The sequence below is a fragment of the Acanthopagrus latus genome, chromosome 15 (assembly GCF_904848185.1).
Source record: "Acanthopagrus latus isolate v.2019 chromosome 15, fAcaLat1.1, whole genome shotgun sequence".
NCBI classification, from domain to species: Eukaryota; Metazoa; Chordata; class Actinopteri; order Spariformes; family Sparidae; genus Acanthopagrus; species Acanthopagrus latus.
In genome coordinates, this window is record NC_051053.1 from 28,744,405 (window position 1) to 28,772,402 (window position 27,998).

General features: G+C 44.7%; 1 protein-coding gene across 2 annotated transcripts; it reads left to right on the top strand.

Annotated features, from left to right (window-relative positions):
• Positions 1–295: 295 nt before the first annotated feature.
• Positions 296–27,942, top strand: LOC119033241 (melanopsin-A-like). 2 transcript variants are annotated; one of them, XM_037123089.1, is made up of 12 exons: positions 296–628; positions 1,720–1,954; positions 15,129–15,271; positions 16,919–17,052; positions 18,552–18,755; positions 19,837–20,008; positions 20,508–20,684; positions 21,405–21,512; positions 22,540–22,735; positions 22,839–23,003; positions 23,339–23,398; positions 26,045–27,942. In XM_037123089.1, the coding sequence occupies exons 2-12, from the start codon at positions 1,766–1,768 to the stop codon at positions 26,186–26,188; spliced, it is 1,692 nt and encodes a 563-aa protein (XP_036978984.1). In that variant the 5' UTR covers positions 296–628; positions 1,720–1,765; the 3' UTR covers positions 26,189–27,942. The 2 variants fall into 2 exon arrangements, with proteins under 2 accessions (XP_036978984.1, XP_036978983.1); XM_037123088.1 differs by lacking the exon at positions 296–628 and adding an exon at positions 1,527–1,569.
• Positions 27,943–27,998: the final 56 nt, after the last annotated feature.

Below are 27,998 nucleotides of genomic sequence, written 5' to 3' on the forward strand. Positions count from 1 at the left end.
AGGAAGCTTCATCCATGAAATCACCAGTTTAACTGATGGAAGCTGAGAGGAATGTAGGACAGTGACTGACACACACACACACACACACACACACACACACACACACACACACACACACACACACACACACACACACACACACACACACACACACACACACAATGTTCATCATAATTTCCTGATGTGATTTCAGCCAAAGCAGCAGGTCAGCAGATAATCAATATAATGACTTTCATCAGAGCACCGACCTGAAGACCACATCTGTGTGTGTGTGTGTGTGTGTGTGTGTGTGTGTGTGTGTGTGTGTGGTCCTCTCCCTTATAAACATGTCTACCTGGTTAATCTGCTCTCTCTGAGCTGCTCTCTGCAGTCCGATCACATGTTTCAGATCCTGACGATCAATAAGTCAGTCGATCAGTGCAGGAGTTGATCACCAGTTGGTCACTGAAGCCTCAACAGGTGAGGGCACCTGGATGTTTCTCACAGGGAGCTGAATTACCCATCAACCCTCTGAGGGTCACCGCAGCTTGGCGGCTCCACGCTTCATTGGACTTGACTGTGGCTCCTTGGTCCTGGTCCTGGTCCTGGACCTGGAATTCTACCTTTTGTCTTCTCAAGACTGTTTCAGGTACGGACGCCTCCATCACCTGTTGTATAATGGCTGTGTAGATCTGTAGATCCAGATCTACAGAAGTATGATGTGATGCTGACGTATTTTGCTCTGTCAGAGTTGAGAGTGGCTGTTCAACATGTTCTGAGTCCAGCTTTAATCATTGGATCAGAACAAGTCAGAACTGTGATAGTTTCATGAGTTGTGAGGGTCTGGTGTCCTCTGGTGAGGAGCTGTTGAAGAAGCAGATTGTGTCTGTCAGGGTTCTGTTCAGTTGTGTTTCTGATCAAACATGCAGAGTTGGTTCACTGTGCTGTCGCTGTCACAGTTAAACAAGGATCATGGACCGATTTTCATTTCCAGGCTTCATTTTTGGATTCAGCATTTAGGTCAGAATAAACCCAGTTCTGGTTCTGAGACTTTGGAGTGTAACCGGGCCAGTACTCTGAGAGGTTCACCCACAGCTTCAGTCTACATGAGATACAACTGTTTTCTTCGCCCATAACAACATGCAGGACAGTCGGGGTGACACTCCATAACCCTAACCCTAACCAGCACCAAAACCAGCACCAAAACCAGCACCAAAACACAACATGTGCTGGTTTTGACCAGTCACCAGCAAAACCAGCACATGTTGTGTTTTGGTGCTGGTTTTGGTGCTGGTATCTGCTGGTTTTCCAGCAGGGCTGACACTTATTACAGAACCAAACCCAGGATGAATGAACATGTAACACACACTAACGACCCGGCAGAAGACGGACCCTCTCTGTGGTCCCGCTCTGTGTTGTGACGGAGCGTCCTGCTCTTTTATTCTGTTATCTTCAGTTTGTGTGAATTGTTTGTTTGGATTTGTTTGGATCTTGAGAACTACATTTCCCATGAGCACCTGCGTGACAGAGCACAGGTGTGTAGATCGGCCAGCTGGGGGTGGAGCTAATGTCACTGCTTTATTCTGCTCAGTAGGTTCTCTGTATTGATACCTGATCATGTAATAGCTGATTATATTTGGTACTGATAATGTGAATAAGGCAGCTCACCTGGGCTCCACCTGCTGCACCTCCACCTCCACCTTCTGCCATCAGTCAGTCAGAGTGTGTCTCCTCCTGCAGAGCGCGTGAGGAGGAGCGAGGAGGAGCCAGGAGGAGGCGGGGGACGATGAGCGGCAGCAGCTCCGTGCAGCGCTCCGCGCGGCAGAGCGTCATCTCGTGCAGCGAGCCCAACTGCACCGCGCGCACCGCGGACACCCTGGTTCTGTCTGCGGCGTCCGCCTGGACCGACACCGGCTCGGCCGTGGATGTGTACCGGCTCCAGGAGCTGCAGCTTCCCGCCTCGGCCGCACCAACGGTGAGTGATTTTCAGCTCTATTCTGTTTAAACGGGTCCGGAAACTGCTCAATTTATAGTTTGTAACTGAACTCCATAGAAAAAAAGAGCCATTTATATTTACACACTTGCAGTAAAAGATATCAACAGCAAAACGTAAAATAACACTTAAAGAGCACCAGAAGACGCGTGTCTGATTCGGCTCACATGTAATTCATCCAACAGGAAAGAATGGAATGAATTTGCCTCTTTGAAGAGTTCGCTGGCCCGTTTTTCCAACAGAGCTCTTTCATGGAAACACACCAGGTACACAGGCACAAAAACCCAATAAAGGCTTCAAAAAACTGGAAACAGCGTCGATGGCTGTTGAAATGATGCCGAATCGAACATCGAGACGTAATGAATGAAATCAAAACATTCTGATTTGACTTTGTGTAGTTTATAGACACTTGAAGTGAACTAATGGATATTAAATAGAGATTTTACTCGAACGAGTTCAGCGCGACTCCTCTCATATTTTACCAGCCGGCCGAGCTTCACACGAGATCACATATATTAGTGTAACTGTCCTGACGTCATAGGCATAGGCTGTAGGCTACTTTCTGATCAGAAATCATGCAACTTGATGACGTAATTTATTGATCGCCTTTGTAGGTTGTGACCGAACTCCAGAGAAATAAATCAGCTAACAGGGAAGAATTGAACTAATGTGACTTTTGTAATGAAATAAATCAAGTGAAGCGCTTTTAAACACTTAAATGAATGTATGGTCATTTGAATAATGCTGAATTGAGCAACCAGTCATAATATCCCAAAGCAATCTAATTTAAACGTGTATAAGCAATATATATATATATATATATATATATATATATATATATATATATATATATATATATATATATATATATATATATATATATATATATATATATATACAGGCTATTCATCAAATACATGTTGAGTGCAGCTCCACAGAGTCTGGTGCTCCGACACTGATCCATTTTCTCAGGTTCTTCTGAGTTTTGCAACCTGCAGAGCGACACAGTAGATGACATGTGTTACTGGCACATGTTTCCATTGACTCCCATCAGCTCCATGGCTGGAGGCTGCGCATTGATCGGAAATCATCCAACTTGATGACCTAATTCACTGATTGCTTTCGTTAACAGTTTGTGGCCAAACTCCTTATAAAGCAGCAGCAATTTACTATTTACGTGCTTGTTGGTAAAAAAAATAATCTCTGTCAAACAGAATGTAAATGTTGAACAGCTCCGAGGGACAAACCTTTAAATCAGCTCTGTAACAGTCAGAGTTGGTGACTGTGGTGGAAAATATAACTGGTACCGACAGGAAGAGCCGGTGTACTGGTACCGTCCGCGGAGTGAAGACTCTCCTCACTGTTCTTTGATCTTGAACTGAGCCTGATGTTGGATCCTCATGCAGACCCGGCCTGCTTTGGTCTGTATATTGTAATAAAGGCATTCTGTGGACCTGCCGTGTCCTCGAGCTAACTGGACTCCACTATAGCGGACCAGAACCTTCCCCTTCACCAGCCACGTCACAGCTGACAGGAAAACACTGAATAAATCTGTCTGTTTTTCATCGCTGAGACAACACTGAGCTGATCTGTCAGTCAGTGTCTGTCCTGTCTGTGATCAGTGATCAGATCATATTGATTGGATGAAATAAAACTTGAATGACCTGATTGACTTTGGTGACAAAGTAGTAGAAAATCCATCGATCAGTTTGCATTTAAATCATAGTTTATCTCAGATTGATAATGTGAGTCACATTACATGTCTTGATTTCAGCGTTTGATGGCGTTAAAGTCTGATCAAACCCTCTATTGATTTCTGAGAGAGAGAGAGAGACAGAGAGACAGAGAGAGAGACAGAGAGAGACAGAGAGAGAGAGAGAGAGAGAGAGAGACAGAGAGACAGAGAGAGAGAGAGAGACAGAGAGAGAGAGAGAGAGAGAGAGAGACAGACAGAGAGAGAGAGACAGAGAGAGAGACAGAGACAGAGAGAGAGACAGAGAGAGAGAGAGAGACAGAGAGAGAGAGAGAGAGACAGAGAGAGAGAGACAGAGAGACAGAGAGAGAGACAGAGAGAGACAGAGAGAGAGACAGAGAGAGACAGAGAGAGACAGAGAGAGAGAGAGAGACAGAGCGAGAGAGAGAGAGACAGAGAGAGAGAGAGACAGAGAGAGAGACAGAGAGAGAGAGAGAGAGAGAGAGAGAGAGACAGAGAGAGAGAGAGAGAGAGAGAGAGAGAGAGAGAGAGACAGAGAGAGAGAGAGAGACAGAGAGAGAGAGAGAGAGAGAGAGAGACAGAGACAGAGACAGAGAGAGAGAGAGAGAGAGACAGAGAGAGAGAGACAGAGAGAGAGACAGAGAGAGAGAGAGAGAGACAGAGAGAGAGAGAGAGAGAGAGAGAGAGAGACAGAGAGAGAGAGAGAGAGAGAGAGAGAGAGAGAGACAGAGAGAGAGAGAGACAGAGAGACAGAGAGACAGAGAGAGAGAGAGAGAGAGAGACAGAGAGAGAGAGACAGAGAGAGAGAGAGAGAGAGAGAGAGAGAGAGAGACAGAGAGAGAGAGAGAGAGAGAGAGAGAGACAGACAGAGAGAGAGAGACAGAGAGAGAGACAGAGACAGAGACAGAGACAGAGAGAGAGAGAGAGACAGAGAGAGAGAGAGAGAGAGACAGAGACAGAGACAGAGAGAGAGAGAGAGACAGAGAGAGAGAGAGAGAGACAGAGAGAGAGAGAGAGAGAGACAGAGAGAGAGAGAGAGACAGAGACAGAGACAGAGAGAGAGAGAGAGAGAGAGAGACAGAGAGAGAGAGAGAGAGAGAGAGAGAGAGAGAGAGAGAGAGACAGAGAGAGAGAGAGACAGAGAGAGAGAGAGAGAGAGAGAGAGAGAGGTTGACAGAGATGTGCTGACAGCACACTGTGTCTCTTGGATTCATCAGCATGAAATGCATGAATGCAACTTTTCTCCTCGGAGGCTTTGTGTGGTTGTTTGTGTATCTGGTGCTCATGTAAATACACACACACGCACGCATGCACACACATGCACACACGCATGCATGCACGCACACACACACACACACTCTGCCTCACCCTCAGCTGCACCAGAACATAATAATGTGTGTATCAGACCCAGCTGATGGATGCAGGATGTCGTCTCTGGGCCTCAGCGACACCTCGAGCTGTGCAGCCGTCAGCCGGCTGACAGGTCGACTTGATATTCAGGTGCTGTACGGAGCTGCAGGACGTTCACGCGATCGGTCCGGACTGATAACGCTGCAGCCGCCTGCACATTTCCTGCCGTCCTCAGGCTCACTCAAGCTGTGTGTGTCTACTATTGATTGTGTGTCTGCTATGTGTTGTTGAACAAACACGTATTGATGTCCGTGTTCAAAACGTCCATCCATGCGTCTGCAAATGTTGCATTGATTCAAAGCTGCTGCATGTGTTGCTCCATGGAGCCAGTCCAGCTGTGCGCTCTGCTTCAGACTCATGCCAACTTTCCACTCAGTGTTTCACAATGACACACAGAAAACACTGTCAGCGTGAGAGGACGCTGGTGAGACTGGATGTGTTGAGGGAACCAGATTCACATCGTTCTTGTTACTGAGAGTGTGTGATTGTTTGACTCCTGCAGGTCTCAGCAGCTGTTCATGATGTCAGGCTCACCTCCAACACAAGCAGCCTTTCATTCAACACTTATCAGCTGTACTTAGCTAATTAAGCTAATGCTAATCAGTCAGTCAAACTTTATTCGTACAGCACCTTTGAAACAAATCAAGATGAAATTCCAAGATCTTCACCAGCAAATGTTTTCGAACTGACTCTCAGCAACCGCAATAACATGAAAAGTCACAATAACAAAAGATAAAAACAAGCAATACAAATAATGATGGAATATTTGATTTGAAAGGTTTATAAAATATGACTGATAAGAATAATAAGCACAAGAGTAACATGTAAATAAAAATCTATATGAAATATATTAAAAGAATATAAGTCTATGATAAAAACAGAAATGATGTGAAGTTACTTTTTAAAGGCAGTAATCTTGAAATGTAATGAGTTACTTTTGAAAGTAATGATTCCCAACACTGCTGAAAACCAAGAAGGTCATTTAAGGATCTGAATTTCTAGGATAAACTCAACATCCTCTTCCTGCAGGTGACAAATGTCTGTCTGCTGCACGCTGAGACGATTCTACTTGAGTTGAATTAGAGTTCTGGTGTTTTTAACCAGGCTCAATGTTCACATGTTCATGTGTATATGATGTGAAATATTCTGATCCTACGACCAGCGTGAGTGTGAGAGAGACCAGCAGTCAGACAGATTGTTAATGTGACAAGTTCATGTTAGAGTCGAACTGAGTCGATGACATTTGATGACATTTCACTGCTGTCTTCGTATCGTCTCGCTGAGCGTCACTCATCTCAACATCAGCACTGACGTTGGTCTGTATGTCAGGAACCAATCAGAACAATGGAGCATTTTTAAAAAAAAATCATGTTTTGTTTCTTTGAGGATTTAAAACAATTATTTTTATTAAAACGGTCAAGCACATTGTGGCCACGCCCTATCTGTGATGTCACAGGAAGGGTATTGTGATTTTCACACTGCACTTAGTTATAGCACCACAAAAGCTCCCCGAGTGACCTCCTGTGATGTCACTTGAGGTCACGATGTCACTTCCTGCTCTATATGAAACAAACTTGTCCATCACTGGGACAGACGGACACCACGTGTCCCTCCCCTCAGACAGGAAGACACATTATTTGTTTGATATCTAAATTAAAATCCTCCAAGCACAAACGTAGCTGACGGGTGACAAGTTTATTTAAAAACATATTAGCGTGATGTCATTTGGTGTCACTGTTGCTGTTCTGAACGTTGCTGTTCTGAACGTTGCTGTTCTGAACGTTGCTGTTCTGAACGTTGCTGTTCTGAACGTTGCTGTGACTGTTGATTTTCCCGATAATGAGACTGAGGCTGATTCGTTGAACAGTCGACACCGGCTGTATTCGAGGTTATAAAGTCGACAGCAACAACCTGCTGCTGCAGACATGTCATCCACTTGTGAAGACATTTTGAACGTCTCTGGTTTGAATCACAGAACGACCAGGGGACGAGGTCGTCTCTCAGAGGTCGACCTAAGAATAGAGCAGTTATCAGTGTGACAGCTCCAACAGAGCACAGAGCTGTTCTCTCATGTAGATGAAGTAAATGAAACGTGTTTATCAGAACGAGCTGCATGAGACTGAGCTCATGTGGAAATAAATCTCTGACAAACAGCTGATAGGACTGATCTCAGGGGAAATCCACACTTTGTCATTTCACATAATAAATTGTGTTTTTATGAAGACTGTGTTCATTCAGCTGAGTCAACCAGAAGATTCTTATTATATAAATATCATATTTGTGATGGTGTGTGCTGGACCTGAACGACTGCACACATTCCACATCGTCACATCTTCTCTCAGCGCTGATTCTGTTTGTTTCAGCAGCTTTTCGATCTGAACCATGTCAGCTGGTTTAGGCTGTTTATTCTCTCAGACATCACGAGCTCCTCTGATTGATCTCTGATGATGATGGATCAGTCAGCTGCTGAGCTGCTCCTGGTGCATCTCATCTCATCACCAGTGTTGTATTAACTGAACTGACCTTCTCAATGCAATGGTAAAATTGTTGTTGAGGCAAATGAAGACACACAGTCACAGTTGTCCTGATGGACTGTAGTGCTGCTTCGCTCTTATTCGTTGGTTCTCATCACGATGCCTACTGGAGGTGGCTGAGTCTCGTGCAATATCTAATGGTGAAACTCAGTATAACTGCTAAGTCTTAAGCCTCAAACCCAACCAGTTTAACATTTTGAATCGGCCCAGCCCTGGAGAGGGCAGCGACTGAAAACACTGCAGGAAAACATCTTTAAGCAGGAAACCTGGAGATGATTTAAATGTCACCACTGACAAAAAACTTCAAGTCTTTGACCAATAATAAGGTTAGTTTGTCCAGTAATGGCAGCTGTGGCTCAGCAGTAGAGCCAGCGTCTTGTTATCAGAAGGAGTTGAAGTGTCCAAGATACTGAACCCCAAACTGCTGATGAGCTGGTCGCCACCATCAGTGTGTGAATGTATGTGAAATGTTAAATGTCCTAAATGTAAATGTAACTCTGAGATGAACCTGATCTGAACTGATCAGACTGTCCTCACCTCAGGTCAATAACACACACACACACACACACACACACACACACACACACGATTTCAGCCACATCAAGCCCATGATTTGAATTTTCTCCACAGATTTTCTTCACAGTTTGACTTTGTCTGATCCTGTTAAAATACAAAGGAGCATATTGTCCTCATTTATGTGTTTGTTTGTGTGTGTGTGTGTGTGTGTGTGTCTGGATGATTCAGGTGTGTGTGCGTGTGTGTGAGGAAGGTTTGACTGTCAGACCTGGAGTTCTGGAGTTTATTGCTGTTAAATGGACCCGTCTGTTCTGAACCACCTGGAGGCTTCAGAGCTGCTGCTGTTCCTGCTCCGTCTGTCAGGAGGCTTTTATTTGTTCTGGTTTTATAGTTCTTATGTTGATGATGTCATCGTTGGTGTGTGTTGATGATTAGTTCACACTGCAGCTTTATGTCTCTTCAGGTTTAACTGACATTTCATGTTGTGACATCACGGTGCTGGTCAGGCTGAGGAGCACAGACTGGACATGTCCTGATGTCTCGCTAATGTCTCCACCATCACAGCGGTCAGATTCCTGACATCTTGTCAAAAACATCTGGTTCTGTTACTACAAACCTGACTGTTAAATATTCTGACGTCGCAGGACTGATATGGTTCTGTCAGCACCAACACGGCTGTAACATGTCCTGACTTTGTGTCCGCGGTTCAGAGACCCGGTGGTTGGTGTTCAGTGTCCACATCCTTCCTCTCCTATGACAGATTTCTGGGGGGTTGACTCGCGACCTCCTGGACCTTCTGCTGGTTGCCAGGCAACCGCTTCAGACAGGAGATGGATTCAGTGATCTGTGGATTCACAGTGAAGAAGCTGCACGAGGGAAATAATGTGAGCAATGAAGCGAGTCAGAGCACTTGTAGAGACACACGTGCTGCGATCGACAGACGATGGAAAGTTAACAGATTAGACAGACACGCGCTCCAAACGCATCCATATTTACTGTATCCAATAATAAAAACACATCAGTATAATCCACATACTGCTCAGTGGCCTGATGGTGGACAGATGTGTCTCCTCATGTCTGACATCCTGAATGACTCGTCCATGTTTCAGATCCCTGTGATTCAGTTTTCAGTCGGCTTGTAAATCTACTGGATTTGATTTCTGATCTGATTTCTATCAGAAGGTGATCAGGAGGAAACTCAAACGCTGAAAAAGGAAAGTAATGAAATAAACGGCCTGTCTCTCTGTCTGCCACATGCAGCCTGTCTTGGTCCTGTTAGACGAGACCCTGTGGGCACGAGGCGTCACTGAGCCTGTTGCTGTACCTGTGGATGTGTTGAGGAGCTGCCGCGGTTCTGTCCTCGTTCTCTCATCAGTTCCACCAGACTCCCTTTGATGAAAACAGTAATTTAATGTCACAGAGCAGAGACACGGCTCCACTGCTGACCTCATTCAGTGCTGCAGTGTGACATCACAGACTCGAGGCCTCGCGGAGATCAGCAGCTGGGAGCTGTTACACTGCCAGACCGGTCCAGTCCAGGCCAGTTTGGTCCGGTGTGCCTGTCTGTCTAACCCGAACCGTAACCCTCCTTTATTTTACTGTTGTTTTTTAACAGGGACAGTTTTTACCAATTACAGATGGTTTATATAAAGAGACCCGCAAAGTTCTTTAAACATCATGGATACCTTGAGCCAGAACCTTGAGCCAGAACCCAACCCAACCTAACCTGTCAGAAACCGCTCAGTGAAACGGTTTCTGAAGACGTTTCATGCGAGAAGTAAAACATGCAGCTGCAGAATCTTATTAAACTCGTTTCGTTCTGTCAAAGACGTCTACACACAGAAGTTTAATATGTAAGTTTACATTTACTGAAGTTAGCGTGCTAACAGGCTAGCCCAGCCCTGGCACTCTGTTGTAATGACCTCAGACTGAAGGTACATTTGTTCATGTTGCACCTTTAACAGAGACGCTCACTCGTCCTCCATCACATCATCCGTCTCCTGTCCGAACTTCAGGTTAGAGTTATGAGTTTGACAAAAAGCCTTTGAGGAGATTCCACGACTTTGAGACGAACTCCCTCAGCAGGAGGCCAAACGAGCTGAGACGTTAATTACATCCAGACTGACACACACACGCACACACACAGAACAGTTCATCCAAACATGAACCTCAGTCCTCCTCTCCTCCTCCTGATGATATAAAGTCCTCCTCTCCTCCTCCTGATGATATAAAGTCCTCCTCTCCTCCTCCTCCTGATGATATGAAGTCCTCCTCTCCTCCTCCTGATGATATAAAGTCCTCCTCTCCTCCTCCTGATGATATAAAGTCCTCCTCTCCTCCTCCTCCTGATGATATAAAGTCCTCCTCTCCTCCTCCTGATGATATAAAGTCCTCCTCTCCTCCTGATGATATAAAGTCCTCCTCTCCTCCTCCTGATGATATGAAGTCCTTCTCTCCTCCTCCTGATGATATAAAGTCCTCCTCTCCTCCTCCTGAGGATATAAATCTTCCTCTCCTCCTCCTGATGATATAAAGTCCTCCTCTCCTCCTCCTGAGGATATAAATCTTCCTCTCCTCCTCCTGATGATATAAAGTCCTCCTCTCCTCCTCCTGATGATATAAAGTCCTCCTCTCCTCCTCCTGATGATATAAAGTCTTCCTCTCCTCCTCCTGAGGATATAAAGTCCTCCTCTCCTCCTCCTGATGATATAAAGTCCTCCTCTCCTCCTCCTGAGGATATAAAGTCCTCCTCTCCTCCTCCTGAGGATATAAAGTCCTCCTCTCCTCCTCTCCTCCCGATGATATAAAGTCCTCCTCTCCTCCTCCTGATGATATAAAGTCTTCCTCTCCTCCTCCTGAGGATATAAAGTCCTCCTCTCCTCCTCCTGATGATATAAAGTCCTCCTCTCCTCCTCCTGATGATATGAAGTCCTCCTCTCCTCCTCCTGATGATATAAAGTCTTCCTCTCCTCCTCCTGATGATATAAAGTCCTCCTCTCCTCCTCCTGATGATATAAAGTCCTCCTCTCCTCCTCCTGATGATATGAAGTCCTCCTCTCCTCCTCCTGATGATATAAAGTCTTCCTCTCCTCCTCCTGATGATGATATGAAGTCAGGTGATGTGTCGTAGACTTGATTTAAAACAGAGAAACGACCACAGAAACATCAGATGTCTCCATCAGCTCGTCTGCTGTGATCACAGTCTGCAGAACACATCACTAACTGATCTGAGGAGATCAACACCCCTGATGTGTGGTCAAGCTAATGCTAACACTGTTAGCTCAGCAGCTACAGTGCCACAGATCACAGCTTTTCAGGGTTAGAAACTTTGAACCAGAACCATAAAGAAAACTGCTGATGACACTTAAATCAGCCATTAGCTGTTTGTCTGAAGGAGCAGAGGGGGAGTGAACTTCAGACTGATCCTTAGTGAGTCCAACGGTTCTGGTGTGTGAGGCTGAGATGCTGAATGCTGACTCGTGGTGAAGTGAACGAACAGTTGCTGCTGATGAGGTGGAAAAGTGATCACGGCAGTTTGTTCACAGAAGGCCTCAGATTGCAGGAACATTCATACAAGCTGTAATGAACATGGTTTCCTGTCCCCTCGTCACACTCCAGTGATCCTCCCACAGCTTCATGTCCTACTTTTGTCTCCAGCGGAACAGATTACATTCAGGATTCATGTGTTGGATATGAAAGTAATCTGACATCTCAGAGGAGGAGCCGCACACGTGGCTACAGAACATGAGAAGAAGAAGAAGCTGTGGCTCCGTCACTTAAATACATCAGTCAGGGTTCGTACGGGTGCTTGAAGGTGCCAGATCAGACTGGATAGTTTGCAAATTACAAGGAGAAATAAAATCAGTGTGTGTGTATCATCACACATGCAGCCTGGTAGCAATAGAGAAGGATGGCTGAGGAGAAGGTGAATTTGATGCAATTTGGACTGATGACATGTTCAGTATTAATAAACTCTGATGAATAAACGAACAGCTTATAAAAGTTTTGTCAAAAGAGAAAACTGCAGGGTGCTCTCAGGTCTTTCTGTCTCAGTGCACCTGTAGAGCGGCATGTGGCTTCCCTTTTTTTGGATAAAACTTTGTGTTTTCCTTTAATTTTAATTTTAAAGTTTTTGCTATTATGAAACACAATTTTAGATGTTTACAGCATAATACAATGTACATAATTGTGATAAAAAATGAAAAAATAAAAATAACCATGAGTATATATATATAGATAAGTATTTTACTCCAGCGATAAGGTGCTGGAAAATTTTGTAAATTTAAAGTGCTTGAAAAGTGCTTGAATTTGACCTTGAAAAATGTGTAACTGAAGTCACAGCAGACTTTTGGTTTTATGTTGGAGCTGAACAGCTTCGTCAGTGACGGTCCGGTGCTCCTCCTGGACTCCGTCAAATCTAATCCCATATCAAACTGGATATTGTGGATCTGGAGATGCCCCCTACTGGCAGAAATTACATACTGTGAATTTAAATGAACCAAAGTGAACATTCAGAATCAGCAGAGTTCTAAGGAGTTCTGGGCAGTTCTGAGGAGGACCAGCCAGACTGCTGTGAAGCTGCACCGCTCACAGAAGTAGCCGTTGATGCTTTAGATCAAGGTGTGTTGAGGTCAGTCACACTACATGCAATAATACTGTAATATTCAAAACAAAATGTTCTTTTCATTCAAAAGGACAACAAAAATACGAACTAAAATAAAATGTCATTTCCATTTTGACATAAATTAGACTAGTTGAATATTTCTTTTTTTTTTTTTGCCCTCAAACATTGTGTCCATCACTTCAGTCATTCTTTTATTATTTCTGCATCTGAGAACGGCTTCTTGTGCTGACCCAAAGTCCACCTCACTCTCAGTGAGCACTCTGTTGCTTTTTGTTGTTGTGTCATAGATGTGACAAGAATCCTGCTTGCAGCTTATTATGAAGATTTCAGTGTATTTATTTTTGTTGTTCTTATCTCTGAATTTTGAGGAAATGTCACTTCAAAATTCCTATGCTTCATCTCATAATGCCGTTTCAAATTGTAAATCTTCATCACAGCTATAGTCTCCGGGCATATTAAGCACAAGAGTCTTGTGCTGGTTGGAGGGAGAATGAATGCAAATTTTTCAGTCCATTCTTCTTGAATTGCCGATTTTCACTGGGATGAACCCTGAGGCAGACAGACTCTCTGTTCCTTCTTGACACACTTTTCACAAACATCCGGATTACTTATTTACCTGGAGTTAGGGTTAGAGTTAGAGATACACTGATATGGTTTTTTCAGTGCCAATACTGATTATTAGTCGTCAAGGAGGCCGATAACTGATATTTGGAGCCGATATTCATTTGTAGTAAAAGAGAAAATATTGGCGTCAACATTTTGAGTAATACAAACTCCAAGACTTAACTTTGAGTGTTTTTACACATAGACTGAAGTCTGTCCATCTGCAATAAGGGTGTGAAAAAAGAGAGAGAGTTAAAAGTGGGGCCACATGCTGACATACGCTCAACTCATCATGCTTCATTTACTGCAGCATTTAGGAAGCCTGTAGTTGATTTTATTATGTAAATGTTCTGTTTTACCAACATGTGATAGCAGGGACACTGTCATTCAAAACTAGCCTGCTACATTACTAACGATGAATCTAACTGTAGCTGAAAAAATATCACAGTAACGATAGAAACTATTCATCCCTGAACACCATGCAGTTCATGTAGGCTGTATGATGCAGCTGCATGATGCCTAAAGTCTTGACCAGCAATATTCTGCTCCTCTCTACAAGAAACTGTCAAAGACAGCTTCAGGACACAAACATGACAGTATGTCATGTTCTGCTGCATGGAATCTCTCAGTCAACACAGAAAAACATCAAGTAAAATAACTTGGTAGTTAAACAGCCATTATTGCCCTACAGTTTTCTCTCAGACGGAGCTTTGCTGTCAGTTTCTGCAGCTTCTCATGTGGCTGACACACACACACACACACACACACACACACACACACACACACACACACACACACACACACACACACACACACACACACACACACACACTTCTTACTTTTATCACTGTTTCCCTATCAATATTATCTGCAACCTTGTTCCAAGTGATTAAACTGTTAAAAACAGTAAATATCCTACAGCTTCTTCTCTTTAATAATCAGTGTTTATCACAGGAACAGACGGCTGCTGCTGACGTATTGGGCCTCACAGTAACGTTAGTAGTCGTGAGTTGTAGAGTTTCTACAGTCTGCTGAGCGTCTACAGCCAGAGAAGGAGGAAGTGGACCGGTGGGCTAACGTTACGCTAAAAGCTAATCAGCCTTCACCTCAACGTGCTTCCCTGCAATAAAACTGGACTGAATTGAGTTTATTAGGTTTTACTCTCTCACTCACACACGGACTATTTCCATACTGGTATTAGCGAGTGATTAACAGGCTGCTGCTTATGTTTATGACGTTAACAGGCTCACAGTAATGTTACTAGTGGTTGTGAGTTGTAGAGGACTGGGATGTTTATTACAGTTTCGGGACAGTCTGCTGCCTTAGCTTACCTTCGGAACCAAGGCCCCAGGAACAGTACCGGGCTATGAGTCCAGTTCTACGTGGTGGCTGAACTTCTCCTCCTCTCCGCTGTGTGTGTGAGCACTGTGCATGCACAGTTTTCACTGCTGATTGGCTGTTACCCGCTCTGCGTGTAACCAATCAGATGGTGCTGTGGGTGGGACAATGCTGGAGACAGAGTAGGGGCAGCAGACAGAGAGGCTCGGCTGCACCACAGCCAGAATAACCCAGTTTTAAATTGATCACTTATCAGCCATCGGAGTAAAAAAAGGCCGATGCCGATATGCGTCAAAATGCCGGATATCGGCGGCGATAATCGGCCCGACCGATAATCGGTCGATCCCTAGTTAGGGTTCCTGATGGACAACCTGCAGTATTGTCATGTATGTGTGCCATTTCCTGTTTGTCCTCCAGGTGGCGATGGAGCCCGGGCCCCCACACCCCTTCCCCACGGTGGACGTGCCCGACCACGCCCACTACACCATCGGCTCTGTCATCCTCGCCATTGGGATTACCGGCATGGTTGGCAACTTCCTGGTCATTTACGCCTTCTGCAGGTAGGAAGACCATCCTGAAAGCAAAGAAGAAACATGTTATTGATCTGAACATGTCACATGTTACAAAGACACTAAACAGGAACAATATAGGCGACTTCTTTGTCCCCGTGGAGAAAGTCCCCAGACTCCCTTAACAAATGTGTCAGTTTAGTGAGTTGTTGAGTTGGAGACACTTTATAAACTCTGTGAAACTCTGTCTCTGACTCATTCTGCATTATTTGGACCTTCTTGTTCATTCAGCAAATGTTCTACATTAACTTCTCTCTGTCTTTGAGTAGAAACATGGAGTCTGTTTGTCTCAGTGATGGACGGTTTGTTTCATATAGAGCAGGAAGTGACATCACATCACTGAGGTCGCTCTGATGCAGGTCCATGTAGCCTCAGTTGATGTCAGACTACAGTTGAGAGTGTTGGTGTGTTTTCTGCTGCTGGTTCCAGTTGAACACTGAACAGCTGCATGTCGACTACAGTGCAGTTTAATCCTCACAGGATGAGATGAAGGCAGATTCTTCTCACGCACACAATGTGAAGTCACAATTACCAGATTAAAAACTGTAGAAGATTCTGAGAAGGGCGTTAATATTCTCTCTCTCTAATCCTATGAAATGATTTTAAATGTCATTAAACAATTAGTTTCCTCCCCCCTGGTGATGAAGTTAAGATCACAAAATCCACAAAGTAGAGACTATCGGTTCAGTCTGAACACCTGTGGACTCAAACACAGGTGTGACGGCTCCAAGCTCTTATAGCTGCTCAGACCGAGGTTTAATCTCCTGCTGGGGTGTGTGTGTGTGTGTGTGTGTGTGTGTGTGTGTGTGTGTGTGTGTAACCCTTCCACACAAAACAAAACAGTCTTTTTTCCCCTGTCTTGCCATTGTTCAAAGATGTGCGTCCAAATGGATGCACTGGAAACAGCTCAACACACTGTAGTTCATATTCCAGGCATATTTGCGCCCTGAGCCCTGAGCCCTGCACCATCTGCCTTCAGAAATAACAACTTGCTGTTTCTTCAACAGTACTTTCCTTATTTTGTTACTGTGCAGGTAGTTGTATGCCTCTGTGCTTTTGTAATTGCATAACTCTCCGCCGTCAACACCTTCAGAAAATACAAGATGATTAACTATGTCGATGTAGCTAACGTCGGGCCATTGCTTCGTGTCATCTGCCCACTCCGTGAGAACTGATGGGTGAGGCACTGTTAGAACTGTCCTCACAACTTTTTAAGACATCTGTACTGTGTAACCACCTCCGATTTTGTCCATTTTAGAGCAAGTATGACAGCTACACTAGTGTAAACACAGACTTCAACCAGTTCAACCCAAAGAGCATAACCGACTACTGCTATGAACCGTGGGTAAACTCACAAAGTCAGGGATAAGGTGGATGGATGGCACTTGAAGAGATGGAGCATGCGCATAAAGCTTGCACACTGTATACAAACACACAGTAGAAGGAGAAGCCAAACAAAACAAGAAGAAAATGAAAATGACTTTCCATGTGGATGGTCCCTCAGATAAATATATCGGTGATTGTGAGTCGGCTGCTGAACAACTGTGGAACAAATGCTACAAAGGGATGTACTCAGATGTCAACTCTGTGTGTGTGTGTGTGTGTGTGTGTGTGTGTGTGTGTGTGTGTGTGTCTCAGGAGTCGCAGCCTGCGGACGCCGGCCAACATGTTCATCATTAACCTGGCGATCACCGACCTGCTGATGTGCGTCACACAGACGCCCATCTTCTTCACCACCAGCATGCACAAGAGGTGGATCTTTGGAGAGAAAGGTACGCTGTGACATCACCAACTAACACACACACACACAAACTAACACGCTGGCTTCAGATCAGTTCACTCTGACAAACAGGAAGCAGTAGTTTGTGAGTTATTTTACCATCTGTCACATATATAATGTAACTCAACACATCTCACATGATCTGGTCCTGAACCAACCAGGCTGTGGTGACATCATCATGACAGTGATCAGACTTTATTACTCAGCAGAGTAACTAGCAACTAAAGCTGGAAATAAAGGTAGTCGGGTACAAAGTAGAAAGTAGCTTGAGATGGAGATAAAGTACAACATGTGTGAAATCAAGTCATAAGACAAAAAAAATAAAAAATGAGAAAAGTAGAAACACCAGAACACTGAAGCATTTTAATGTCCTGATTTTTCCTCTGTTCTGGCATTTTGACGCGGAAGTAAAAAAAAGTCCAAAGTTTACAGGATGAGACAGATCGTCTCTGTGATGCCTTGTAAATCTCTGCAGCTGGTCTGAATGGAAACAAGCTGCAGCTGATGTCAGCCTGCAGGACGAAACTCACATCTGGACCAGGTGTGAACGTGAAGCAGAGACCTCACAGTGTCCATGTGACAGCACTGATGAAGCCCAGAGCAGAGAGGAAGACTTCATGTAGTTCTTCATACGAGTCAGCTGTTCGTCCAGCAGCTGTCTCCTCCGGGACGTCTCCTCCATCCCTTCAGGGACGTCTCCTCCATCTCCTCAGGGACGTCTCCTCCATCCCTTCAGGGACGTCTCCTCCATCCCTTCAGGGACGTCTCCTCCATCTCCTCAGGGACGTCTCCTCCGTCTCTTCAGGGACGTCTCCTCCATCTCCTCAGGGACGTCTTCTCCATCTCCTCCAGGACGTCTTCTCCGGGATGTCTCCTCCAGGACGTCTCCTCCGTCCCTTCAGGGACGTCTCCTCCATCTCCTGCAGGACGTCTCCTCCGTCTCTTCAGGGACGTCTCCTCCATCTCCTGCAGGTCGTCTCCTCCGTCTCTTCAGGGACGTCTCCTCCATCTCCTGCAGGACGTCTCCTCCGTCTCTTCAGGGATGTCTCCTCCATCTCCTGCAGGACGTCTCCTCCGTCTCTTCAGGGACGTCTCCTCCATCTCCTCAGGGACGTCTTCTCCATCTCCTCCAGGACGTCTTCTCCGGGATGTCTCCTCCAGGACGTCTCCTCCGTCCCTTCAGGGACGTCTCCTCCATCTCCTGCAGGACGTCTCCTCCGTCTCTTCAGGGACGTCTCCTCCATCTCCTGCAGGACGTCTCCTCCGTCTCCTCCGGGACGTTTCCTCAGGGACGTCTCCTCCGGGACGTTTCCTCAGGGACGTCTCCTCCACTTGTCAGATCAGTGCAGAGTTTTGATTGGTTCATGAAGCCTCATGAAAACAAACCACTTTTGATGGTCCGACTCAGAAACTGGATTTAGGCAGGAAACCCTGGTGAATGCTGTGATGTCATTTCCTGTCAGTAACTCTTGTCTTCTTCTCCGTCTTCAGGTTGCGAGGTGTACGCGTTCTGTGGCGCTCTCTTTGGGATCTGCTCCATGATCACGCTGACGGTGATCGCCATTGACCGTTACTTTGTCATCACGCGACCGCTAACTTCCATTGGTGTGTTGTCGCGGAAACGGGCTCTCCTCATCCTCATGGCAGCCTGGACCTACTCTCTGGGCTGGAGCCTGCCGCCCTTCTTTGGCTGGAGTGAGGACACACACACACACACACACACCTACACACACACACATACACACACACACACACACACACAGACACACACACACACAGACACACACATACACACACACACACACACACACACACACACACACACAGAGACACACACCTGCAGACACACACAGACACACAGACACACAGAGACACACACACACATGCAGACACACACACACACACACACAGAGACACACACCTGCAGACACACACAGACACACAGACACACAGAGACACACACACACACATGCAGACACACACACACACACACACACACACACACACAAACGCACGCACACATGCAGACACACACAGACACACACACACACACAAATGCACACACACATGCAGACACACACAGACACACACACACACACACACAGACACACACACACGATGAGTCTGTGACGTCTGGATCAGAACGTTGTTCACTCAGGATCGTTCCTCTTGAGGCCCAAAGACGACTTTGTTCAAATGAAAATGTTCTTCCTCAGTCCTTTTATTATTTTACACATTTCTTTTTGTTGAAATTTAAATGAAATGCAATAATTAAATTTCTATAGTTATATATTTAATGTTCACACACTGATTAGAGCTACTGCAAAAAACAAGTGAAACAAAGATTCAGACTTTTATTCACAGAACTTTGACATTAAAGTTAATTAAGAAATGTAAAAGAGAAGTAAATTTCTGTTGAATATTGACCCTCATCCTCTCCTGTACAGACTTGTATGGACATTCGATGACTAAAAGAAAATAGAAATGTACCTGACGGCACCAGCAGACAGATGACCTCTCAGTTTTCGACTTCAATTCAATTCACTTTGCTTTTTTGGCATGAATGTCAGGTGAACAATATTGCCAAAGCTTCAAGGATTATACAATGAAAATACAATTCATTCAATAAAATAACAAAGATAGATAAATAAAAAGAAAACATGGCAGAATGGCAAAATGGCATAGAAGTAATTAATGTTTGTTTAGGATCAATAAAGACAGAAACAATTAACAACAATATTTTAAAATAACATCTCTCTGTGTCTCTCGCCCTCAGGTGCCTACGTCCCGGAGGGTCTGCTGACTTCCTGTACGTGGGACTACATGACGTTCACGCCATCGGTGCGAGCGTACACCATGCTGCTCTTCATCTTCGTCTTCTTCCTGCCGCTCTTCATCATCATCTACTGCTACGTCTTCATCTTCCGCGCCATCCGGACCACCAACCAGTCAGTCTGTGTGTGTGTGTGTGTGTGTGTGTGTCTGTGAGTGTGTGTGTGTGTGTATCTGTGTGAGTGTGTGTGTGTGTGACCCTGACGACCCTCCGATGGATCATATAATCCAACTCAAGCCTAATTCAGATTAAGAACACAGAATTTGTTTCTGGATCATAAGATCATAAATGTTGGACTCTGGAACAAACAGAACTCAGTCAGTCAGCAGAACTACAGCAGAACTACTTGATGGTTCCAGTGGTTCCTCCATCAGGATCAGACGTGATGAGATGATTGGTTCCCTGCAGACGATCAGGGCGACATTAAAAACACTTGATGACAAAATGTTCAAAATATCAGTGTTTCTGCTGCTCAAACGTTACATCAGTGTCAGATGTCAGGCTGTTCAATCCTCTGGTTCTGCTCACAGAGAGTCGGGTCCTCGGGCCTCCCCTCCTCAGGTGAGTCAGTCAGCGTGCTGCAGGTCCACTCAGCAGGTCTCTGTGTGTTTCAGAGCTGTGGGGAAGATCAACGGCAGCATCCACAGTCATGGCAGCACTCGTGACTCGGTGAAGAATTTCCACCGGCTGCAGAACGAGTGGAAGATGGCGAAGATTGCTCTGATTGTCATCCTCCTCTATGTCATCTCCTGGTCACCGTACTCCAGCGTCGCTCTCACTGCCTTTGCCGGGTAAAACAGACACACACACCTGCAGAGAATGCAAGAAAGAAATCAGCATCAGCTGCAGTTCCTCCAGTGGCCACTAGATGCTGCTGCTTTAAAACTCATCAGGAAATATAACTTCAAGTAGATCATTAAATCTTCTTTAATCTTCTTCTGATGTAAGTCTCAGTGCAAACATCTCTGTGAGACCACTTTTCCTCAGAGACAGTCAGACCAGAGAGTCTCCACCAAACCCCAGTCAGATTTTTGTGGATGTTGTGGAGCTCTGAGGTGAACGATGGTGTTCCTCAGAGCGGTAGTTCTGGTTCCTAATGGATCCAGGAGAGCTATCGTTTACATTTGTGACCTCCATGTTTCAGAGCATGCGTTCTCCTTCTTCTTCATCTGTGACTGTGAGTCTCACTGTGTGTTACTGACAAACAGATGGAAACCTGCTCTGCAAAGCAAAAGTCCAAAACTCCATCAACATATTCTCTATATCTGTTTCACTGAAGGAGACAAAATATCTCGTCACAAACCAGGAAGACTGGGAGCTGCTCCGATCTTTAATGTGTTTATGTATATAACAAGTTTACTACGCGAGAATCTAAAGCGGTCAGTGACAAAGACGTTTGTCTTGGTGTCTGAGTGTTGTTGGACTTCTGCTCTCAGTCTGTGAATGTTGTCTGAGCGCTGAAGGAACCAGACGCTAACCTTCCTCACTGTGCTGATTGTTTCCTGCTGCAGGTACGCCGACATGTTGACACCCTACATGAACTCTGTGCCCGCCGTCATCGCCAAAGCCTCGGCCATCCACAACCCCATCATCTATGCCATCACACACCCCAAATACAGGTAACACACACAGGATCACACACTTCACCAACACTTGGAGAATAACTGATCACCTCATCTCTTGGTGCTTCAGTATCGGACTTGGACACCTGATCAATATTCCTCAAAAGGTTGTATGGATCATTAATTTGACCTGAGCTTGTTTTTATGGTGCTGACGTGACAGCAGCTCAGTGAACCGACCCTGTTTCATTGATCCAGTCACAGAGAGCAGCGGCGCCGCTGTGAGCTCTGACAAGTCAGCTGAACGGACCGCCGATCCATTTACCTGGATGTTCACTGGGCTGGAGAGAACACACACACACACACGTGCACGCGCACGCACACACACACACACACACACACACACACACACTGAAGAGTTGAACTTCTTCTTCTTCTTCCCCCTAAATGCCAAGCTGGCGTCAGGATGTGTTAGCTTAGCTTAGCATGAAGCCTGACTGTTCTAAATCTGTGCGGTGAGTTTGTAGTTTTCTGATGCAGCGCCTACTATTAAAGCTTAAGAACTGATTTCAACATAATTAAACACACGTCACTAGTTTGGACTCCAGCTGGAATGAAGCATTAATCAGAATTGAACTTTCTCAGGGCCGAACAGAGAGTAAAGCTGTTGGCTCCCATGGAAGCCTGAAGGGGACATTTAACTGTGATTTAAAGGGATATTCCGGTGTAAGTTTAATCCATGGTCTAACACACCGTGACACAGAGTAAGACCCCTCCTCAAGAGATCAAGTTAGCAGACCGCTAGCTTACGTAGTTTTAGCAGCCTCAGAAATGATAACAATACTATAACAATACACTTTAGTATACGCCTCCAACAAGAAACCACCATCAGAAAGACACAAATAATGTTTAGAACAGACATGAGTCTGATCTGGCTCAGGATCAGTCTGATCTTGCTCAGGATCAGTCCTATGGTTTGAGCAGTTTGAGTAGGGAAGCTAAAACAAAAATAAAACAAAAGTCTTTCACAAACTCCATTTCCCATGAGCCCCGGACCTTAACAGTGACTCTGTGTCTGTATGCAGATTAGCGTTAGCCAAGTACATCCCGTGTCTCGGCATGTTGCTGTGTGTCCGGCAGCGCGACCTGCGCTCGAGCAGCAGCAGCTTCGTGTCGACGCGTCGCTCCACCGTGACGAGCCAGACTTCCGACATCAGCAGCCAGTTCAGACGGCACAGCAACGGCAAGTCCCGCCTCTCCTCGGCCTCCGACAGCGAATCGGTGAGCTCCAATTCTTCTCATCACATTTAGAGACGTGAAACAGGAAGCTGAGGCAGGTGTGTGTGTTCAGTATGCTTCAAAGTGTGTGTGTGTTCGTCCGCAGGGTCTGACAGACACCGAGGCCGATCTGTCCAGTCTGGGCTCCAGGCCGGCCAGCCGCCAGGTGTCCTGTGACATCAGCAGAGACACCGCCGAGCTGCCCGACTTCAAACCGTCCTCCAGCTTCAAGTCCAAGATGAAGAGCCACGACTCTGGAATCTTCGAGAAGGTGAAGCTGACACCTGATGATCAGGTCCTTGTTGATGATTCAGAGTGTGAAGATGTTGTTGTAAGAAGAATGAACAGAGCCGAGTTCTGTTTGTTCCTGCACTGATGGAGCATTAATGTTTTCTTGATAATTGTATAACTTCCAGTAATTCTTCCAGACTGTGTGTGTGTGTGTTAACCATGAGTGTGGTTTGGTGTGGAGGTTTCCTGTGTTCAGTGTTTTGAATGGACTTGGCACCCTGTGCTGTGTGTGGGTGCTTATTTGGACATCAGTATTTCCAGCTCACCCAGTCAGGCCAGATTTCTCAATAATTCCTTCATCTGTTTTTCTTCCAGACGTCCTTTGACACAGACGCCTCCATGGCCGGAGTCAGTGAACGCAGCAACGTCCCCAGCGTGAGTCCAGAGTGACGTCTCTGAAGGATTTGTGATATCTCTCTGGGTCCTGTGAAGGAAACACGATCAGTAGTTTCTCCTTCATGTACACGAGATAAAACACAGAGCGAGTCTCACACTCAGCATTCAAGAGTAATAGACTCAAAAAAGTACTTTATGTATTTCAATCACACATAAAATTCCACTTGAACACATAATGTATATTTCAGGTATAAAACATGAAAGCATAATATTTGAAAAACTGCAGTAACTTGATTTAAGCAGATAAAGTTGTTTAATTCAGTCCCGTCGATGTGACGCGTCATGTGACAGGATAGAAACACTTTGCATGAAATGACACTTTCCACAGAATGAGATGAATCAGACTGAAGGACATGAAGTTAAAGTGTCACAGCGCACAGGTGAGCTCAGGCTGCAGGTGTGTGAGCGAGCAGCTTCATCCTATTTACACTTGGTGTCTCCCCACAGGACTCTGTTTCCATGACAACAGCTGACAGATGGACTGAAAGCTAAACAATCCCATAATATTTATGTTATTTACAGTCAGTGACACTGAGTCAGAGGACGACCCTGAGAGACCATTCAGATCTTCAAGTTTTAATTAAAGAATTGGATTTAATTGACATCCTGCAGCCAATCAGAACCAAGTATTGACCCAGACCCAGGTATCATACCTGATAAAAACAGGCTCAGTGCGCCACCTACAGGATGAAGTGACCACAGCAACCCTGTGAAGTCCAGCCCAGATTAAATACACTCAAGATCAAAATTTTAAGAGCAGTTGAAAATTGCAAGAATTCACATTTTGCACTGTTGGATCTTAAAAAGATTCTAAGTAGAGTTTCAAAATGCAAAAAGAATAAATGGGAGTGACACAAAAAAAATTGGAGTAAGCAATTTATTGAAAACAACATTTAAACTGAAATAGGCTGTTCATCAGCTGATCAAAATTTTAAGACCACAGCTAAAAAAAAAACCCTAAACCCCCCTAAAATTGAAACAAAAGTTTCAAAAAAGGACTCAGTGATGAGTAGCTCCACCGTTCTTGTTGATCACTTCAAAAATTCGTTTCGGAGTGCTTGATGCGAGTGTTTCCAGGATAGTGGCTAGTGGGAACGTTGCTCCAAGTGGTGAAGATGGCTTCACGGACGGCATCCACTGTCTGGAACTGATGTCCATTTTTGTAAACTTCCCTTGCCATCCATCCCCAAATCTTCTTAATTGGATTTAGATCAGGGGAACACACAGGATGGTCCAAAAGAGTGACTTTATTCCTCTGGAAGACGTCCTTTGTCAGGTGGGCATTGTGAACTGCAGAGTTGTCCTGTTGAAAGACCCAGTCATTACCACACAGACGAGGGTCCTCAGTAATGAGGGATGCCCTCTGCAACATCTCCACATAGTCAGCCGCCGTTTGAAGTCCCTGGACAACCTGAAGCTCCATTGTTCCATTGAAGGAAAAAGCTCCCCAGATCATGATGGCGCCCCCTCCACTGTGCCACGTAGAAAACATCTCAAATGGGATCTCCTTGTCATGCCAGTAACGTTGGAAGCCATCAGGACCATCAAGGTTACATTTTTTCTCATCAGAGAATAAAACTTTCTTCCACTTTTCAGTGTCCCATGTTTGGTGCTCTCTTGCAAAGTCCAAACGGGCAATTTTGTGGCGTTGAAGAAGACAAGGCCTTTGAAGATGTTTTTTGCTCTTAAAGCCCTTCTCTCGCAGATGCCGTCTGATGGTTATTGGGCTGCAGTCGGCACCAGTAACACCTTTAATTTGGGATGAGGATTGTCCCGTGTCTTGAAGGACAGCCAATAGGATCCTGCGGCTCAGTGCCGGGGAAATTTTTTTGGGTCTGCCACTTGACTTTTTTGTTCCATAACCCTCAGGATCTTTCAAGAAATTCAAAATGTCTTACTGCGTCCAACCTTAGCAGCGATGGCGCGTTGCAAGAGGCCTTGCTTATGCAGCTCAACAATCTGACCACGTTCAACGAGAGAAAGTTTTTTGGCTTTTCCCATCAGGAGGTCATGACAGTGTGAATGCCTGACAGAAAATGACATTGAATCCACACTTTTGCGCAGATTTTGGCTTTCAAATGCTGTGGTCTTAAACTTTTGATCAGCTGATGAACAGCCTATTTCAGTTAAATTGTTGTTTTCAATAAATTGCTTACTCAAATTTTTTTTGTGTGTCACTCCCATTTCTTCTTTTTGCATTTTCAAACTCTACTTAGGACCTTTTTAAGATCCAACAGTGCAAAATGTAAATTCTTGCAATTTTTCAACTGGTCCTAAAATTTTGATCAGGAGTGTACATACAAATGTGTTTTTCACTCTTCATCATCATCATCATCATCATCATTGGCGTGTCTGAACTGAACACCTCGTGTCAAAGCTAGTTTAGCATTGCTAGCTAACGTAGCTTCACTGTCGGACACAAAGTGGAACATGGTGACCTGTTGTGGGTCAGCAGGTCCACATCTGCTGGTCCCGAACTTTAATCACAGCTGACGGATCAGATTGGAAACAACAAAGTCTTTAATGAGAGTTCATAAATCTCTTAAGGTTAAAAGCTAATTAATATTATAAAATAGTAATAATTGTGATGAAACGATGAGGTCACAGCTGTTTTCTGTCCGACAGGATGATCACGTGATGAGAGGAGCGCTGGGTCGAATCCCAAGCATTGTCATCACCTCTGAGTCCAGCCCCTTCCTTCCCATCGGACGAAAAGGTTCTTCTCGCTCCAAGATGTCGAACAACAACACGAGGGCCGGGTCCGGATAGAGCCCCACCCCCCGGGCTGTCACCTGCAGTTCACATCCGATCACAGACGGGTTCACCTGATGCTCAGACACAAACAGCCTTCAGAGGAAGTGACATTTACATTTACAGCTCCGATGGACAGAAACTTGTTGATGTGACGAGGTCGCAGTGAGCGCGGTGTCTGAGTGGATCTCTGTGTAGAAGTAGTTCAAACCATACAAAGTGTTGGTACCAATGAGAACCCGTCCTGAGTGATCCCTGTGTCAGACCAGACGACTCTGACACTCTCTGTTTGTTTGTATCCTGCTCCTGGTCTCTTGTCCCTGATTCAGACAGAGGCAAACACACATAATGATTGTTTTATTGTTGTATGTAGTCTTCAGGTGAGACAGGTGACACTCCCATTTTTGCAGCATGTTATACGATTTTTCTACAACCTGTAGTTTCCCGGTCTTGTCGTCTGTAGCTGTTGATTCATTGATCTGTGTTTTTCCTGCTCAGCCGTCTGCTGAGTCATGTGACAGAAGGTTCCTGTTCACTCTGAGACACCAGAGTTCAAAACACAACTTTTAAATTAACTCAACCATTCTAAACCTTCAAATACGAGAGCACGAGTGTGAGGAAGAGATTACAGAGTTTATCTGATAGTCAATATAGCAGCGTTCAGTCACAGTGGACGTCAGCGGTTGTCCTCTCTGTTGGATCTGGAGAAGGTTACTTCTAGATTGAGTTCATCTACGATGTGAAAGCATAAGATGTTCCAAGATATCAGTTTCTCTGAACTAACTCCTTTCAAAAGTGTTGTTGGGTTTGTGATTTTATTCCTGTTCCCGTTTCTTTCTTTATGTTTCTTGATTGCATATTTAAAGTGTATGTTTTTCTGGAGGGCAGTGTTGTGGATGTGATGTGATGTTTCGGTGTAAGTATGGGGGCTGAAAAGGGACATAACTGTTGATTGTAACACAGCTGGGATTTTACCCAGAAGTCTGTTTGAATGTTTCTGACTCCTGACAGGAAAGTTTCATCATTTCAATAAACAAAAAGCAAAAAGAGAAAAGTCGGCTCTGCTCAACTGTCAACAAACCTGACCAGCTATTTGAACTGCTAGCTGAATGATTAGCTGTTGTTGAAGCCAAACTATTAACATTAGCTAAACTGCTTTAGCTTAGCTGTTAAATTTAACATTAAGCCAAATAAGCTAAGCTACATCATTAGCTAACCTTATCAGAAACAGCGGATTTAGCCGCTAAACTGATCATTAGCTCATTAGAACAAAAATGTTTAACTGCCAAATCAAATTGTGGCTAAACTGAGTTGCTAGCTAGTGTCAGTGGCTAATGAAACAAACCCTGCGCTATTAGCTGAGTGATGTTCGTCTGAAAACCTTCAGCAACATGTTTCAGGACCAAAACGAGGCTGTTAGCTAAATTCAAACAACAGCTGCTGAATGAGCCCTAAAATCCTGATGAACTTTTATTCACTTGCAGCTTTTGAAGCGTGACTTTCTGTGTGTAGCGTCCAGAAACAAAGCTTAAAGTGTATAAAGTCTCCTGATGTCATAAGTAATAATAATAAATACTTTAATGTTGACGATGCAGGACTGAAGTCGTGGTAATTAGTTATTAATGTCAGCTGGATGTTTTATTAGTTGTGTTTTGAAGTTTCTGTTTCTGTGATGTTTGAAGAGAGGACGACAGTTTATTGTTTCTCATGTTTACTTCAATGTTACTCTTATTTATTTTTATAAATAAATTTGATCTGTTATTCACTGTTTTCATTGTGGAGCAGTTGTGTTTGTGTCTTCATCACACACACACACAGCAGCTGATGA

What these genes read in the sequence shown, in the direction of transcription:
- LOC119033241 (XM_037123088.1), top strand. Translation starts at nt 1,547, where the DNA reads ATGTCACTGCTTTATTCTGCTCA. An exon ending in TCACTGCTTTATTCTGCTCA is followed by an intron (nt 1,570 to 1,719) that starts GTAGGTTCTCTG and finishes CTCCTCCTGCAG; the next exon opens with AGCGCGTGAGGAGGAGCGAG. An exon ending in CGGCCTCCGACAGCGAATCG is followed by an intron (nt 22,736 to 22,838) that starts GTGAGCTCCAAT and finishes GTTCGTCCGCAG; the next exon opens with GGTCTGACAGACACCGAGGC.